General features: G+C 37.9%; 1 protein-coding gene across 1 annotated transcript; it reads left to right on the top strand.

Moving 5' to 3' along the window:
• Positions 1-11380: 11380 nt before the first annotated feature.
• Positions 11381-13804, top strand: LOC123462993 (translin-associated protein X-like). Its single transcript, XM_045157852.1, has 2 exons — positions 11381-11472; positions 12494-13804. Exons 1-2 carry the CDS (start codon positions 11381-11383, stop codon positions 13089-13091), a joined length of 690 nt encoding a protein of 229 aa, XP_045013787.1. The 3' UTR covers positions 13092-13804.
• The last annotated feature ends 1287 nt before the right edge of the window (positions 13805-15091 follow it).

Raw genomic sequence — 15091 nt, 5'->3', positions numbered from 1 at the left:
ATGCAGATAGGTCCACAATTAAGGAAGCAGAATTAGTTAAGCAGCCTCAGCCAAATAAGGACTTGTTTATCCCAGAGGGTGCTCGCTATCGGGCTAGCGGAAGGCAGAAGCCGACGCCATCTTTAGGGCATGGCACATTGCAGCTCTCCACATTTCATGGTAATTTTGCGTTGTTTGAGGTAACAAGTAAGGTCGTTAGAGGCCCACCTACAAGTGCATGTGACTAACCTGGCTACTGAAGTAAACTAATATCAATTATGAATTTTAGTTCTCAAGATTTTCAATGTATATGAGAACATAGAGTTTAGGGCTGGGGGGATGGCTTAGCAGTCAAGGCATTTGCCTGAAAAACCAAAGGACCCAGATACTATTCCTCAGGATCCATGTTAGCCAGATGCACAAGGTAGCACATGTGTCTGGAATTCGTTTGCAGTGGCTAGAGGCTGTGGTGCACCCATTCTTTTTCTCTCTCTCTCCCTTCTCTCTGTCAAGTAAATAAATAAAAAATAAAAAAATGTATATTTAAAAAAGAATATAGAGTTTAATGTAAGATTTTTTTTTTTTTTTTTTTAAAGTAGAGTCCTTTAGCTGAGAATGACCTGGAATTCACTATGAAGTCTCAGGGTGGCCTCAAACTCATGGTGATCCTCCTACCTCTGCCTCCTAAGTGCTGGGATTAAAGGTGCACACCACCATGCCTGACTAAAGTAAGATTTTGAAAGAAATACTAAAGCCGCAAAAGGAATGTTCCACATGCAAATAAACCCTATGGGTAATCAATTTTGAAAGCAGATACAGAAAGATTTGTTCAGGATCATGACCTTATATAAGAAGAAACTAAATTATAAAATGATAAATTTCTTTGCTCAAGTCTGGTAGCAAGAAAATGTCAGGGATTAGGATAGAAATTTGTTCCTTTCCAAAAAGAAAATTTATACATTTTGGCACTCTGATCTCTTTTATTTTACCACCATTACTGAAAATCAGAAATGTTGAAAACATTAAAGTAGGACCTTAGTTTGCTGTGGACATGGTTTTGGCCAGACTTCAATATGCACCACAACATCCAAACATACATGGTAGTGACTTTTAGCATGTGCCAATGTTGTTTACAAAAGTCAGAATTATAGGCAATTAGTGTTGGATTCACCAGAATGTTATCATAATTCTGGGTTCTGCTTGCTAAGCCTTTGAAGTTTCTTTATTTATACTGAAATGTGTCTGAGATATTTGCTTGAAATTTTCAACCCTTTCTGTAGTTAGTGTGTATGGCAAATTTGTTTACTACAATGATAAAATACAGAGTTTTGTATTGGAGCCTTCATTCACCATTCATCATCTACCAGTGTGGGACAAAACTACATTATTTTCAATAAAATGAAAACCACAATCAGTATCATTTTTTTCAATAATTTGCTCCCACTAATAGCTGTTAACACACTATACCATTTGTGTTTAGTGTTCTAATATGTTAATAAAATTCATTAGAAAATAAGTATTCTTGGGCTGGAGAGATGGCTTAGCAGTTAAGCGCTTGCCTGTGAAGCCTAAGGGCTCCAGTTCGAGGCTCGGTTCCCCAGGTCCCACGTTAGCCAGATGCACAAGGGGGCGCACGCGTCTGGAGTTCGTTTGCAGAGGCTGGAAGCCCTGGCGCGCCCATTCTCTCTCTCTCCCTCTATCTGTCTTTCTCTCTGTGTCTGTCGCTCTCAAATAAATAAAAGAAAAAAAATAAAAAAAAAGAAGTATTCTTAATTAAGTGTATATCTTGGAAAATTCTGTAAGCTCAGGTTCACAGATGCTATCATTTTATTTGCTGATTTTCAAAATCATTGCTGTTTGTATTCTGTTAGTAAATAATATTATTCAAAGGAAGCCTTATTTTATTGAATTTGAATAAAAATTCTCTGTATCTGTTTTTTTTTTTAATTAACTAATTTTGTACTCAGCAAATGCATTCAATTTGGTACCATTGTTGGGCTCATCCATGTCTTACCCCCTCCCCTTGGCCCTTCTTTCTTGAGGTATATGGGTCATGCATTCTGAACTTAGCCCACAGTTATGGGTAGGATAAATGTCTCTGCTTATCATGACCCAACATGTGGCTCTGACATTCTTTTCATCCCCTCTTCTGCAAAATTTCCCTGAGCCATGTTGGGTTCATTTTTGGTCTGCTTCAGTAATGAAGTGTTGGGGGCCTCTGGGTCTCTGGATATCTGGTTTGGTAGGAGTTGATTTTTCTCTGTGTTGATCTCCTTCACCCTTGTGCTGGTATCCAGTTCACCAAGAAAACAGTACCCTTGCTTGTTTTGCCAATTGTTCTTAGTTTCAGCTGGGGCCCTTTTGAGGTATGATGGGGTGGATCTCTCCTTAGGATCTATATCTATCTTTAAAAGAGAAGCAGATTCTCTGATGGAGAGTAAGTTAGCACCAGACAAGTTAGGTAACCCTTACATTTTTATAGAGAATTTAATAGTTGTAGACCCTCATGTACCCCACGATTTTTGGTAGCTTGATAATGGAGAGTGGGTTTATGTTTGGATATGATTCTGACTTGTTTCCCAACTCCAGCTATGGATCCCATAGCTGAGGGGATCAGTTAGCCAAATCAAGAGCACTTGATTTCCCACCATGGCTGTGCACCACTATTGCACTTGTGAGAGCATCACAAAAGGTTATTTGTTGCTAAGCAGGTTAGACCATGAGTTGCTTGGACAGATATTGGTCATTTTCTCCCAGTCGCCCATGTAGCACCTTCTGGCACTAGACAGGCTGACTGTCTGGGGACTGACCCTCTTCCAGCTTCCATCCATGTCACTCCATTTTACCTGTCAACCACATAAGGTGTCTTCAGCAGTAGGGTCTTATCACTAACCCTTTGTGGGTCATTATATCTGTTTTTGAAAGAAAAAGTAATATACTTGGGGGCAAAAGTCCTTGACTTATTAAGGGCATGATGATACCCATAAGGTCAACACTCAGGAAGTGGAGGTAAGAGGATCAGAGAATCTGAAAATTCTAGACTAGCCTTTGTAACGCAGCAAAGTTGAAGCAAATCAAGTCTAAATGGAACTCTGTCTCAGAAAAACCAAAGGAAAATATAAGTCCATGTTCCACTATAAAGATTAGGTGAGTTAATAAATTTTAAAAAATCAACTGTTGGGCTAGAGAGATGACTCAACAGTTAGGTCACTTCTCTCCAAAGTCTAAAGACCCAGGATCAATTTCCCAGTACCCATTTAAATTCAGATTCAAAATATACAACATGCATCTGGAGTTCATTTGCATTGGCTAAGGACCTGGCATCCCATTCTCAGTCTCTGTATCTCTTCTATATGTTTCTGCTTGCAAACTCATAAATAAAAAATTATTTAAAATAATAAAGATTATGTTTTAAGCCTAAAATACTTGTATTTAAAACACATGAGTTGTGGAAAAATAGTTTTATATAGTTTAGAAATATAAGGTTCATTACTATTACAAAAAGATTAAAAAAATAAAGTAATAAGTTTTTATCATAGGAAAACTTTGTTTCAAGTAAACAACCAATGAGAATTTGTCAAAATCTTTAGTGACCATATAATTGAATACCACAATGAAATGTTTTACTAAAATTTGTAGAACATTTAAGTGAGACTTAGCAAGCAAATATGAACAGTATAAGGGAGTAAAAGCCATATAGAAATAACAAATATTAGGCTGGGCATAGTGGTACATGCTTTTAATCCCAGCACTTAGGAGGCAGAGGTAAGAGGATTGCCATGAGTTTGAGACCACCCTGAGACTACATAGTTAATTCCAGGCCAACCTGGACCAGAGTGAGACCCTACCTCGAAAAACCAAAAATAAATAAATAAATAAAATTCATGAGCAGACATCATAGTATTTTTATATTTTGTAAGAAATAAATCCAATTTCAAGATTCTTTTATAAGAGGTCAATTGTAAATGAAAAAAAGGATACCCACAAGGTTATTCCACAGACTCAGTTATTCTCTTAATGGGCATGTATCATAAAAGCTCCATGCCTCAGTTCAGAGAGATTTGCTAAACAATGTTTATATCTGCTCAGTTCATAATAGCTAAGAGCTCAAATCAACCCAGATGTCCATCATTAGACGAATGGATAACTAAGATGTGGTATATCTACCCAATGGAATTTAACAGTAATAAGGGAAAATGACACAATAAAAATTTGAAGAAAAATGGTTGAACCTGAAACAGATAATTCTCAGTGAACTCACTCAATCACAGAAAGATAATTGCCACATAGTCTCACTCATCTACATCTCCTAACCTGAATCTACCTGAAATGCTGACATACCCAACAAGCATCTTGAGGACTGGACAATAGGCTGGGTGGAGAGGGAGGGGACGGCAAGGGTGTTAGTGGGGGACACAAAGCTGGACCCAAATGGCAATAGTACCATAAAATTCTACATCCTAAAAGACAGACTAAATGGTTGAACCTTCACCAGGCCATTAGTGGGAACACCTGAATCACAAGGCCCTGGAGAGGTACAATGAAGACTGACCTTAATCTTCACCTGTTTCTGTTTCTGTTTCTCTCTCTTTTTCTTTCTGTCTCTCTCTCTCTCTCTTCCTCCCTCCCTCTTCTCTATCTCTTTTATATTACCTGTCTTTTTCTTCCTTATTTCCTTGCACTTGCCTATAACTCCCAGTACAAGTATGTGGTTAATATCTACAATGAGCTGTTAAACAAAGAGACTTATAAGGTTTCCCAAAAGAAGACAGATTTCTGTCAGAGAGAGTACTTGATGACCCAACAAATGTAAATGGTAAAACCCTACTGCTGAAGTCACCATATGCTGTGTGTAAGGAACTTGGAGTGACCTGGCTTAGATCGGGATGAGAGTCAGTCCCCAGAATGTTAGCTCATCCTGTGTCAGAAGGTGCTACATGAGTGACTAGGGGAAAATGACCACCATCTGTCCAAGTAATTCATGGTCTAAACTACTCAGCAGCAAACAACCTGAGGTGATGCTCACACAAAAGAAATAGTAGGGGCTGGAGAGATGGGTTGGCGGTTAAGCGCTTGCCTGTGAAGCTAAGGACCCCAGTTCGAGGTTCGGTTCCCCAGGTCCCACGTTAGCCAGATGCACAAGGGGGCGCACGCGTCTGGAGTTCATTTGCAGAGGCTGGAAGCCCTGGCGCGCCCATTCTCTCTCTCTCCCTCTATCTGTCTTTCTCTCTCTGTCTGTCACTCTCAAATAAATAAATTAAAAAAAAAAAGAAAGAAAGAAAGAAATAGTAGCACACAGCCATGGTGGGAAACCAACTGCTCTTGATTTGGCTAACAGATCTGCTCAGTGGACTAGAACCCATAGCTGGAGCTGGGAAACAAGTCAGAACCACACTCAAAAAATGAGTCCACTCTTCATTCTCAAGCTCCCATCAATCATGGGCTAAGAGAGAGCCTACACCTATTAAATTCTCTTTAAAATAATAATGGTTATCCAATGTATCTGGTGCTGACTTCACTCTCCTTTAGAGAATTTACTTTTCTTTTTCAGATGGATATAGATCCTGAGAAGAAAATCAGCCTATCACACCTCACCAGGGCCCCAACTGAAACTAAGAGTAATTGGGAAAATGAGCAAGAGTGCTGCTTTCTTGGTGAACCTAGTATCAGCACAAAGGTGAAGGAGATAGACACAGAGAGCACCCAACTCCTACCAAACCAGATATCCAGAGACAAAGAGACTCACAAGAGCTCATCACTGAAGTAGACCTAAAATGAACCAACCAAGGCTCAGGGAAATTTGTGGAAGAGGAGGCAGAAAGATTGTTAGAGCCACATGTTGGGTCATTATGCACAGAGACATTGCTTCTTACCCATAACTGCTGATTATAGCCACAATGCATGACCCACATTCCCTAATGAGGAGGGTCCCTGCAGAGGGAGGAGGACAGGGAGGATGCTAAGGATGGTACCAACATGACTGTTTACACACAGTGTTCATAACTAGTAATAAAATTAAATATGTTATGAACAAGCAAAAGATAGAATGTATTTATGGGTTAACATAATAGGTGTGGATAAATTAAGCTGTAATTAAAAAAGAAAAGTAAATTATGTATGGATATTATGACAGTGATAATTGTGAAGGATATAAATACTTTTAAGCTAAATTCACAATAAAAGTATAAACAAATTATATTTTATTTTAAAGATATTTTATTTATTTTTTTTGAGAGAGTGAAAGAAGCAGATATATAGAGAAAATGGGTACACCAGGCCCTTCACCCATGGCAAACAAACTCCAAATGCATGTGTCATCTTGTTCATCTGGCTTATCTGGGTACTGGGAAATAGACTCTAGGTCCTTAATCTTTGCAGGTAAGTGCCTTAACTGCTACACAATATCTACAGCCCCAGATTATATTTAAAATACTACTTTTACATTTATGTATTATTTATAATCACTCAATATTTTCTGCAATGTTGGGAATTGAAATTAGAGTTTCCTGAGCCCCAGTCCTCAGTCTACAACAGAGAGTTTAAGTGTCAATTATATGCCAACATTTTAGATTTTGAGTATAGAAAACTAGAGAATTGGTAGCATGTCTAGTGTCATGGAAATTGCATGCTGTAGATGGCAAAGGGTAATCAAATACAAAAATTATATATATAATATTTATAAATATATATATGAGATTATAAATAAAATAAATCAATGTATCTTGTTGGATGGAGATTAGTATAGAGATATCCACAGATAATGTGATCAGGAAAGATTCTACTGAATAAATGCTTTTTTATTCTTCTATTATTTATCATTATTATGATTATGATTATTATTAGTTATGTACACAGTATGTATACGGACATGTTGATGCCATCATTAGCCTCCTCCCTGCTACACAGAGACCCTACTTGTTGGGGAATGTGGGTTATGCATTGTGGGATTAAACATCAGTTATGAGTAAATGCTTTTTAACACATCATTTAAGAGGATGAAAATATAGACTCTATGGTTGTCTGACCAAATTCCATTACAGGCCAATAAAGCAGAAAGTATCAAATCCCAGCTTCTAGATCTTAGTTTCTCAGGGAAAGTCACATGTATCTTGTGGGTGAAAGTGAACGAAGCCAGAGTTAAAAATATCAGTAGAGTAAGTGAAACCAAAAGTATAAAAATTACCTTCAGAAGTTGGATTACAATACACGGAAGAGAGACTGGAGAGTTGGCTTAGTGCTTAAAAGTGCTTGCTTGGAAGCTTGGTAGCCTTGGTTGAGTTCCCTGAGTGCCGATGTAAAGAGGATGGATGGACACACACAGACAAACACATAGACACTTAAAAATACATGGAAGTATTGAAGTATTTTGATTACAATACATACTTGGTACCTCTGAAATCTCTTTTTTGATTCTTATTACACAAAATGGATGAGATCAAAAGGAATAAGTTATTGAGGTGGGACCTGTGCCTTCTAAGTATTTGTAGCTAAGGTCTCATTCCTATAATTTTGAATTACTAATTTTAATCTTCATTTTCATGAAGTACAGATGTAAATAGCATATATAAGTTCATGTTCAGTCCCTAAGTTCATGGAAATATGTGGCTTTTCTCTGTCTTTTCTTTTGCCTTCCAGCTAGACCTGAAAGCAATCATTGAAATTATATAGCTCACAGTTAAAGAGTAAGACTGTAACATGATAGAAGAATAGGTCATATTGCATGAAGATTTAGAGATGTGGAATCAGATGGAATGGAGGTCCATCCATCCATAATATTTCAATTCTACACTGTGAATACAACAAATTTGCCAACTATTAATTACATGTTACCAAAAATCTCAGATTTTATTTTATTTATACCTCTACTGATGTTTCATTGTTTAATATTTCTTAGCTGTATGATTTTAGAGATAAAACTGTTTAAAGAACTGTACATCAGAGACACTGCTTCTTCCCCATAACTGACTGCTGCCCCATAATGCATGACCCACGATATTCACAGGGCTGACCTGCATCCCCAATGAGGATGGCCTCTACAGAAAAGGGGCAGGGAGGAGGGGAAGGATGGTACCAACATATTATGTTTACATACAAAATACGTCTATATCTAATAATAAAAAATAAAAATGTATATTAAAATACATAATCCAACCAGCTCCTCTACTGATCAACCTAGTTGTTTCTCACGTACATTGAACAAATTTCAATCTCAGAGCCTCTGTGCATTTCCTTGTTTGAAAGACTCTTGTTCCACTGAAAACATGTTCTATTTACCCATGTAGAGAAATGTATTTCAAGACATTAATCATTCTGAAATGAGACATGTTATTTGACCCTATGCTAATACTGCATAAACATTAAAACAGCTTAAAGTATTCATTTCAGGGAAATATTCAGAGAAGTAAAACTAAGTCATTTAAAGTTTATCTGCCAACCATCTTGTCATGAAGTGCCTCAGGATCATGTTTCATTTTGTCCATCAGTCTTATAATTGGCCCAACTCCAGCTTGCAGGGCCCACCTGATAATCAGGAAGCCTGGGTTCTAAAATATCTTAAATATATTGATTTTCCTCACTTTGAGATGTACCTAACAAATCATGAAAGCAGTGTTAAGAGTTTATAAATTGTCTTAAATTCAGCTTTACATTGTGACCAACATGTTTTCTAGTAATATTTGTGAAAAAAATCTCAGTGTAATAAATAGATATTGATATAACTTATTTCTCAGAGAATATTTTCCTGCTGGGCTTGCTGTTACACACTATGATTCTTGCTAGCTGGAATGCATACAAGTTACACGCCAGCCTGATATTTTTAGAGAAACCCTGTTAAAAAATAAAAAAGGAAAAGAAAAAAGAAAAATTGAAAAGAAAACAATAAAAAAAAACTTTCTCTGACAATATTATTTTAAGTGGTACATTCCACCTCTTCTTCAGCATCTTTTCCATCTTTGTTTATCTTGATTTATTGTTCTTTCTTACTATATCCTTGAGACATATCATCTATTTGTTTCTTTCTAAGACCATTTGGGCTCTCTACATGAACCATCACAGACCCATGAGATTCAAGATTCAAAGCACTGATAGTGTTCTGCTCACTAATTTTGTTGGTTCCTGGAACATGGCTCAACATTAGTAAATAAGTTGTCAGATTGCCCTACAAAAATCAGTTCTTTTAGTTCCTTGTCAGGTAGCAGCCAGCTGTGTGCAGTCAACCATATTGGTCTAAGGCTCTCTTTTAGACCCAACCTTCAAAAAAACAAAAAAAAAAAAAATGGAAACAATCCAGGTGCCAGGTGTGGTAGCAAGCACTTACCTTTAATCTCAGCACTTGGGAAGCAGAGTTAGGAGGATTGCATTGATTTAAAGACCAACCTGAGACTACATAGTGAATTGTGAATTCCAGGTCAGCCTGGGCTAGAGCAAGCACATACCTTGAAAAATATATAAATACATAAATAAATAAAAGATGAAACCATTCCCTATCGATTGCATTTCTTCATATGGGAATAAAAGCTGGAATAATGATCAGACCGCATGCAAATAATTTACAAGGATGATGCTATAAAGGACCATCATGAAAACTATACAATTTGGTTGAATTCCCTGTTATGTGTTCCTCACTTGTATTGGCATACATGCATCTCTAACCATCAAGAAATTTCTATTTTAATTTTGTGATAAATATATTTTCCTTTATGCATGGAATTTTTAGTTTGGAATCCTAACTAGTAAATATTAGCTATGGTTATCAAAGTACATATGCTTTCTATAATGCTTGAAAGAATACTCATAATTTTGTATGTTGATTTAGAAAATTTACAAAATATTGTAGTAGTAATTTAGTCTTCTGTTAGTATGAGTTTGTTTGCATTATGAACAATGAAAATGATAACTAAAGCAACTAGTCTTTCATTTCACTACCCTGACAGATGTCTATAACCTATGACAAATTTAAAGTAGGTAAGAAAAGATTTTCAACTAAATTTAAGCAATATTTTAATAAAATATACCAAAATAGTACAGAAAAGTTAATTTACTAAAAAATAGAACAAAAGGAAGAACTCATCTTAAGTTCAAATTTTTCCAGACATCTTGTATTTCAGTATGCTAATTCTGACACACAACTTTAGGGTAAAATAAATATTCCTGAAGTATTGTCAACAGGCTAATAAAAAGTCTTTTGTGCCCAGCCATGGTCCTTTCAAATGAGGTTATAGTCAGGCATGGTGGCACACACCTTTCATCCCAGCACTCAGGAGGCAGAGGTAGGAGGATCTGATCATGGTGAGTTTGGAGCGACCCACAGAATACAGAGTGAATTCCAGGTCAGTTTGGGCTAGAGTGAGACCTTACCTCAGAAAACCAAAACCAAAAACAAACAAACAAACAAACAACAACAACAACAAAAACCTGAGGATATAAGATTAAGTAGTTATGGGTGGTAGTAAGAAAGATTAACACAAACGAAGCAAAAATACTTATATATTGGTTTATACGGCTCTGTCATTTTTGAAGCATTCAAGATATCCTTATTCCTTCTTTAGGATGAGGTAATATAAGACATGCTGAAAGACTAAGTATTCCTTCTTAGGAAATGGAACCTATGGATTACTGAAATTGCTGAAAACTGGGCCTTAACATTTCTACTACCAGGAGATCATCATGACAGGTAAATTGTAGCCAATAACTTTTATCTGTCAAGTTAAAATAAGTTTCTGGTTCATTTTGACCATTAATTCCTTCTATGGAACTATAGTTTGGTAGCTACCATACTCTGAGACAACTTTGATGGATCAATGGCAGGAGGATTTGATTTGAGTATTTTCAGAAGCAATATGTGAACACATTTTAAAGAAAATGCTAGTCAGTTTATATCTGCTATTAAGGTAAATAAAAAGGCTGTGTTTGCCATGACATTCTATTTGTATTTTTTTTCTTTCTTTATTTAGATACTTGTTATTAGTCCCAAGGACCATTTTTATATTACCTTTAAAACATTTCCTCATCAGGGTATACTCTCCATTATTTTCTGCATTCCCAACATTTAAAATAATATTTTCATATAATACATTCTAAATACAAAGTGTAGAATAGGAAAGATTTTGACTTCTCAAGATGGCATCAGCCTAACCATGCTGCACCTTCTGGGGAAGGAAAGGCAAGACATTAAGGGTTCACTGGGTCTTCCAGGGGAGAGCAGACTCTAATAGACCTCGAGTGAGTGGGTGTGGAGGGGCTTTAAAAAAGATTTCCTGATTTCCATGCTCTTGGGTAACCCACCAATCCCCAATCCCCTCAAGCAGACATCCAGCTGCAGGTTCTTCCTGCACTAAGCACAGGCAAAGGTACCTTGCAAATGCAGTCCCACTTGCCCACAAACGCCGTTCCACTCACCACCATGTGCAATGCCATCGCACTCGCAGCTGCACGTACCAGCGCTGTCCTACTCAACAACAGCCCCCACCCCCATGCCCAGACAGAAGCTGCCAGGCCAGCATAGCTTCACACATGCATCCAAGCTTGGGAACACCATCCCCACTCCCTGCCACCGCCCCCCCCAGGCCATCACCATGCACTGACCCAAGCCAGCAAGCCAGCATAGCTCCACCCATGCCTCCAGGCCCAGTAATGCCATTCCATTAGCCACCGCCCTCACCCCTGTGCACTGACCCAGGCAAGCCAGTCTAGCCCTACCCACACCCCCAAATTCAAAAATTTTTGTGAATAGAACATGAGGGAACTGGGGGATATCCTTAAATGTCCCAACATTCAGATCATGGGGATACCAGAAGAGGAAGAAATTCAGATCAAAGGCATGGAGAACTTATTCAACAAAATCATCAAAGAAAACTTTCCTGCTGTCTCACAAGAAAGGCCCATCAAGTTATAAGAAGCTAACAGAACTTTAAACAGACTGGACCAAAGGTGAAATTCTCCAAGCCATGTTATCATTAAGATTCTAAACATCAATACCAAAGAGAAAGTCCTAAAAGCAGCTAGGGAAAGACAACACATTACATATAATGGTAAACCCTTCAGAATTACTTCAGACTTTTCAGTGGAAACACTGGAAGTCAGAAGGGCCTGGAATGGAACACTGCAAAGTCTAAAAACCTATGGCTTCCAATCCAAACTACTTTACTCAGCAAAAATATCCCTCATAATAGATGGTAAAAGAAAAACTCTCCATGATAAAACTCAGCTCTCCAGTTATATGAACACAAAGCAAACCTGCAAAGGGTACTTCAGGAAATTCTCCACACAGCAGAATCAAATACTCAACCTCAAATGCCTACAAGAAGCAGACCACAATAACCAAACTGTGAGAAGGAACAAGAAGCTACAAAGTCCAAGAAAACACCAAACCACATAAACCACCATGATATGGCAGGGATCAATTCAAAATTCACAGTTATTACCTTAAATATTAATGGCTACAAGTCACTTATCAAGAGACATAAACTAAGAGGGTGAATGAGAAAATTAGACCCGTCAATCTGTTGTCTTTAAGAAACCCACCTCGTGTCAGACAGAAAATATTACATGTAGCCCAAGAACTCTCAGGAGAAGACATGCATCAGTTCCATCGAGCCATTACTACAGGGCTCCAGGAGTATGTGGAGGCTGTTTCTTTTCAGCATTTCATCAAAACACGTTCACTAATCAGTATGGAAGAGATCAATAAACAATTGACATTTACAACAGAAGACAGTGGGAAAGAAAACAAAACTCCCTCCTTGGATTCCCAGGATAAGCAGCTTGTCACTTGGAGACTGAAAATCACACCTGTTGATTACCTGCTGGGAGTGGCCGACCTAACAGGAGAACTGATGCGGATGTGCATTAACAGTGTGGGGAATGGGGACATTGACACCCCCTTTGAAGTGAGCCAGTTTTTACGCCAGGTTTATGATGGGTTCTCATTTATTGGCAACACTGGGCCATATGAGGTTTCAAAGAAGCTGTATACCTTGAAACAGAGTCTGGCCAAAGTGGAGAATGCTTGCTATGCCCTGAAAGTCCGGGGCTCAGAGATTCCCAAACACATGCTGGCAGATGTGTTCTCAGTTAAAACAGAAATGATTGATCAGGAAGAGGGCATTTCTTAGGCTTGGAGACAAAGTTATACCACCCCGCTATTCCCCTTGGAACTCCCAAGAGACCAGTTTGTGAGACGGTTATTTAGTGTTACTGCATTTGACTTTAGTGTGGCTTTTACATAGACGTGTTTCCACTTATACTAGTTTGAAGCCATGTACAGGCTGTGTATAAATTTATCCAGATGATGTTTGTTATTCATGAAGGTTTGCATATATGCCTCAGTTGGTTAACGTTCATTTTTCTGTTATGTGAACGTGCTTCAGAAACCTCTGGGCTTGAGCTTCTTGTTTAAGTTCTTGGTAATACTGTGCCAAGCCTTCGAATTTGACTCAGTCTGTGAAATAAGGATTAAAATTTGGTAATCTCTCAGTATTTTTAAGTACAACTTTTGTTCATATTATAGTGAGAGCTCATGTAAAATTCTGGCCCGTTTTAGGCCACTCTGAATTTATAGCCTTCCATAAAAACTAACCCAAATGTTAGTTTCTCCACTTAGTTTCTGTTGTTTTTCACAGATCTGATGGGGATTGAAGCTCACATTGTATTATTTTCACCGGTCAGGTTGAGCTGGATTATGTGCTTGTTTGTATGTAAAGCTGGAAAGCTTTCAGTACTGACAAGTTAGCAGGGTTTTTGTTACTAGGCATGTTTGGAAGGTTTCCTGTTGTAGTATCTCTTAGAAATCATATTTAAACAAATACAATGATACTTTAAACACTAAGTTAATTCAAACTTGTATATTTGTCCATGGTGTTAATTGATAAAGTTGCCAAAGAAAATGTATCATATATAATTCAGCAATAAGACAGTTGTCAGCGCAGTTGCCAGGAGCACCGGTCGTCTCGAGCAGCCTTGTGATTGAAGTTGCCGCCTGAATCAGTCATAGATGATTGTGATGTGCAGCCGGCTTGAGCATGACCCACCTCAACACTAAAGACAGACACCCCTTCAGGGTGAAAGGGTGAAAAATTATATTTCAAAGAAATGGGAATAAGAAACAAGCAGGCAATACTAATATCAGGTAAAAATAGTTATGTATCAGTTAAAAAATGAAAGTTTTCAATGAGTCTCTCTTTTACTTTGATGTCATGATCTTTTCCTCCTCTTCTTTAGGTAATATTGGGCACTGTGAGGTCCTAGATGTCCAGGCCATTTTGTGTCTGGGGGAAGCACATTGTAAGGGGTCCTACCCTTCCTTTGGCTCTTACATTCTTTATGCCACCTCTTCCATATTAGACCCTCAGAGCCTTGGAAGGTGTGATAGAGATATTACAGTACAGAGCAATCCGGTCACTTTTTTCCAGCACCATGATAACTTCTGAGTCATCTCAAGGTCGCTGCTATCTGAAAAGAGAAGATTCTTTACCAAAAGCGAGAATAGCATTAATATAAGGGTATGAACATTAAGAGAAGTGCTTACTGGGCAGTTTGATAATCATAGTATATACATTTAACCATACAGAGGATGGAGTTGCAAAGGGGAAAGTGGGGGGAGGGAGGGTATTACCATGGGATCTTTTTTTATAATCATGGAAGTTGTTAATAAATATTTGAAAAAGAACTGCAGAATAGGGGTGGAGACATGGCTTAGTGGTTAAGACACTTGCCTGTAAAGCCTAAGGACACAGGTTTGAATACCCTGAATCCATATAAGCCAGATGCACATGGTGGAGCATGGATCTGGAGTTTGTTTGCAGTGGCTAGGGACCCTAGTGCACCCATTCTCCCCCTATAAAAAAATAAATTATAAAGAAAGTTTTAAAAATTTTAATCAAACATAATATAACATGACCAACACACACACACACACACACACACACACACACACACACACACACATATAAAATCTGTCTCTCTCTCTTTTACATTACTTAACTTTTTCTCACTTCTTTCCATTGATGCTAACCTGTAATTTCCAGTACCTACATGTGGTTAGCATCCACAATTAGCTGTTGATAAGACACATACAAGTTATCCCAAAAGGAGGTAGATTTCTGTCAGAGTACTT

This window comes from Jaculus jaculus, chromosome 1 (genome assembly GCF_020740685.1).
Source record: "Jaculus jaculus isolate mJacJac1 chromosome 1, mJacJac1.mat.Y.cur, whole genome shotgun sequence".
Classification (NCBI taxonomy): Eukaryota; Metazoa; Chordata; class Mammalia; order Rodentia; family Dipodidae; genus Jaculus; species Jaculus jaculus.
The sequence above is the reverse complement of the archived record's forward strand: the minus strand, read 5'-3'. Positions and strand labels throughout refer to the sequence as shown.

Bases quoted from the DNA above. Each gene is read 5' to 3' on its own strand.
- LOC123462993 (XM_045157852.1), top strand. From the start codon at position 11,381: ATGTGCAATGCCATCGCACTCGCAGCTGCACGTACCAGCGCTGTCCTA. The intron at 11,473-12,493 runs GCCAGCATAGCT...GTTGTCTTTAAG, and splicing joins GCCCAGACAGAAGCTGCCAG to AAACCCACCTCGTGTCAGAC.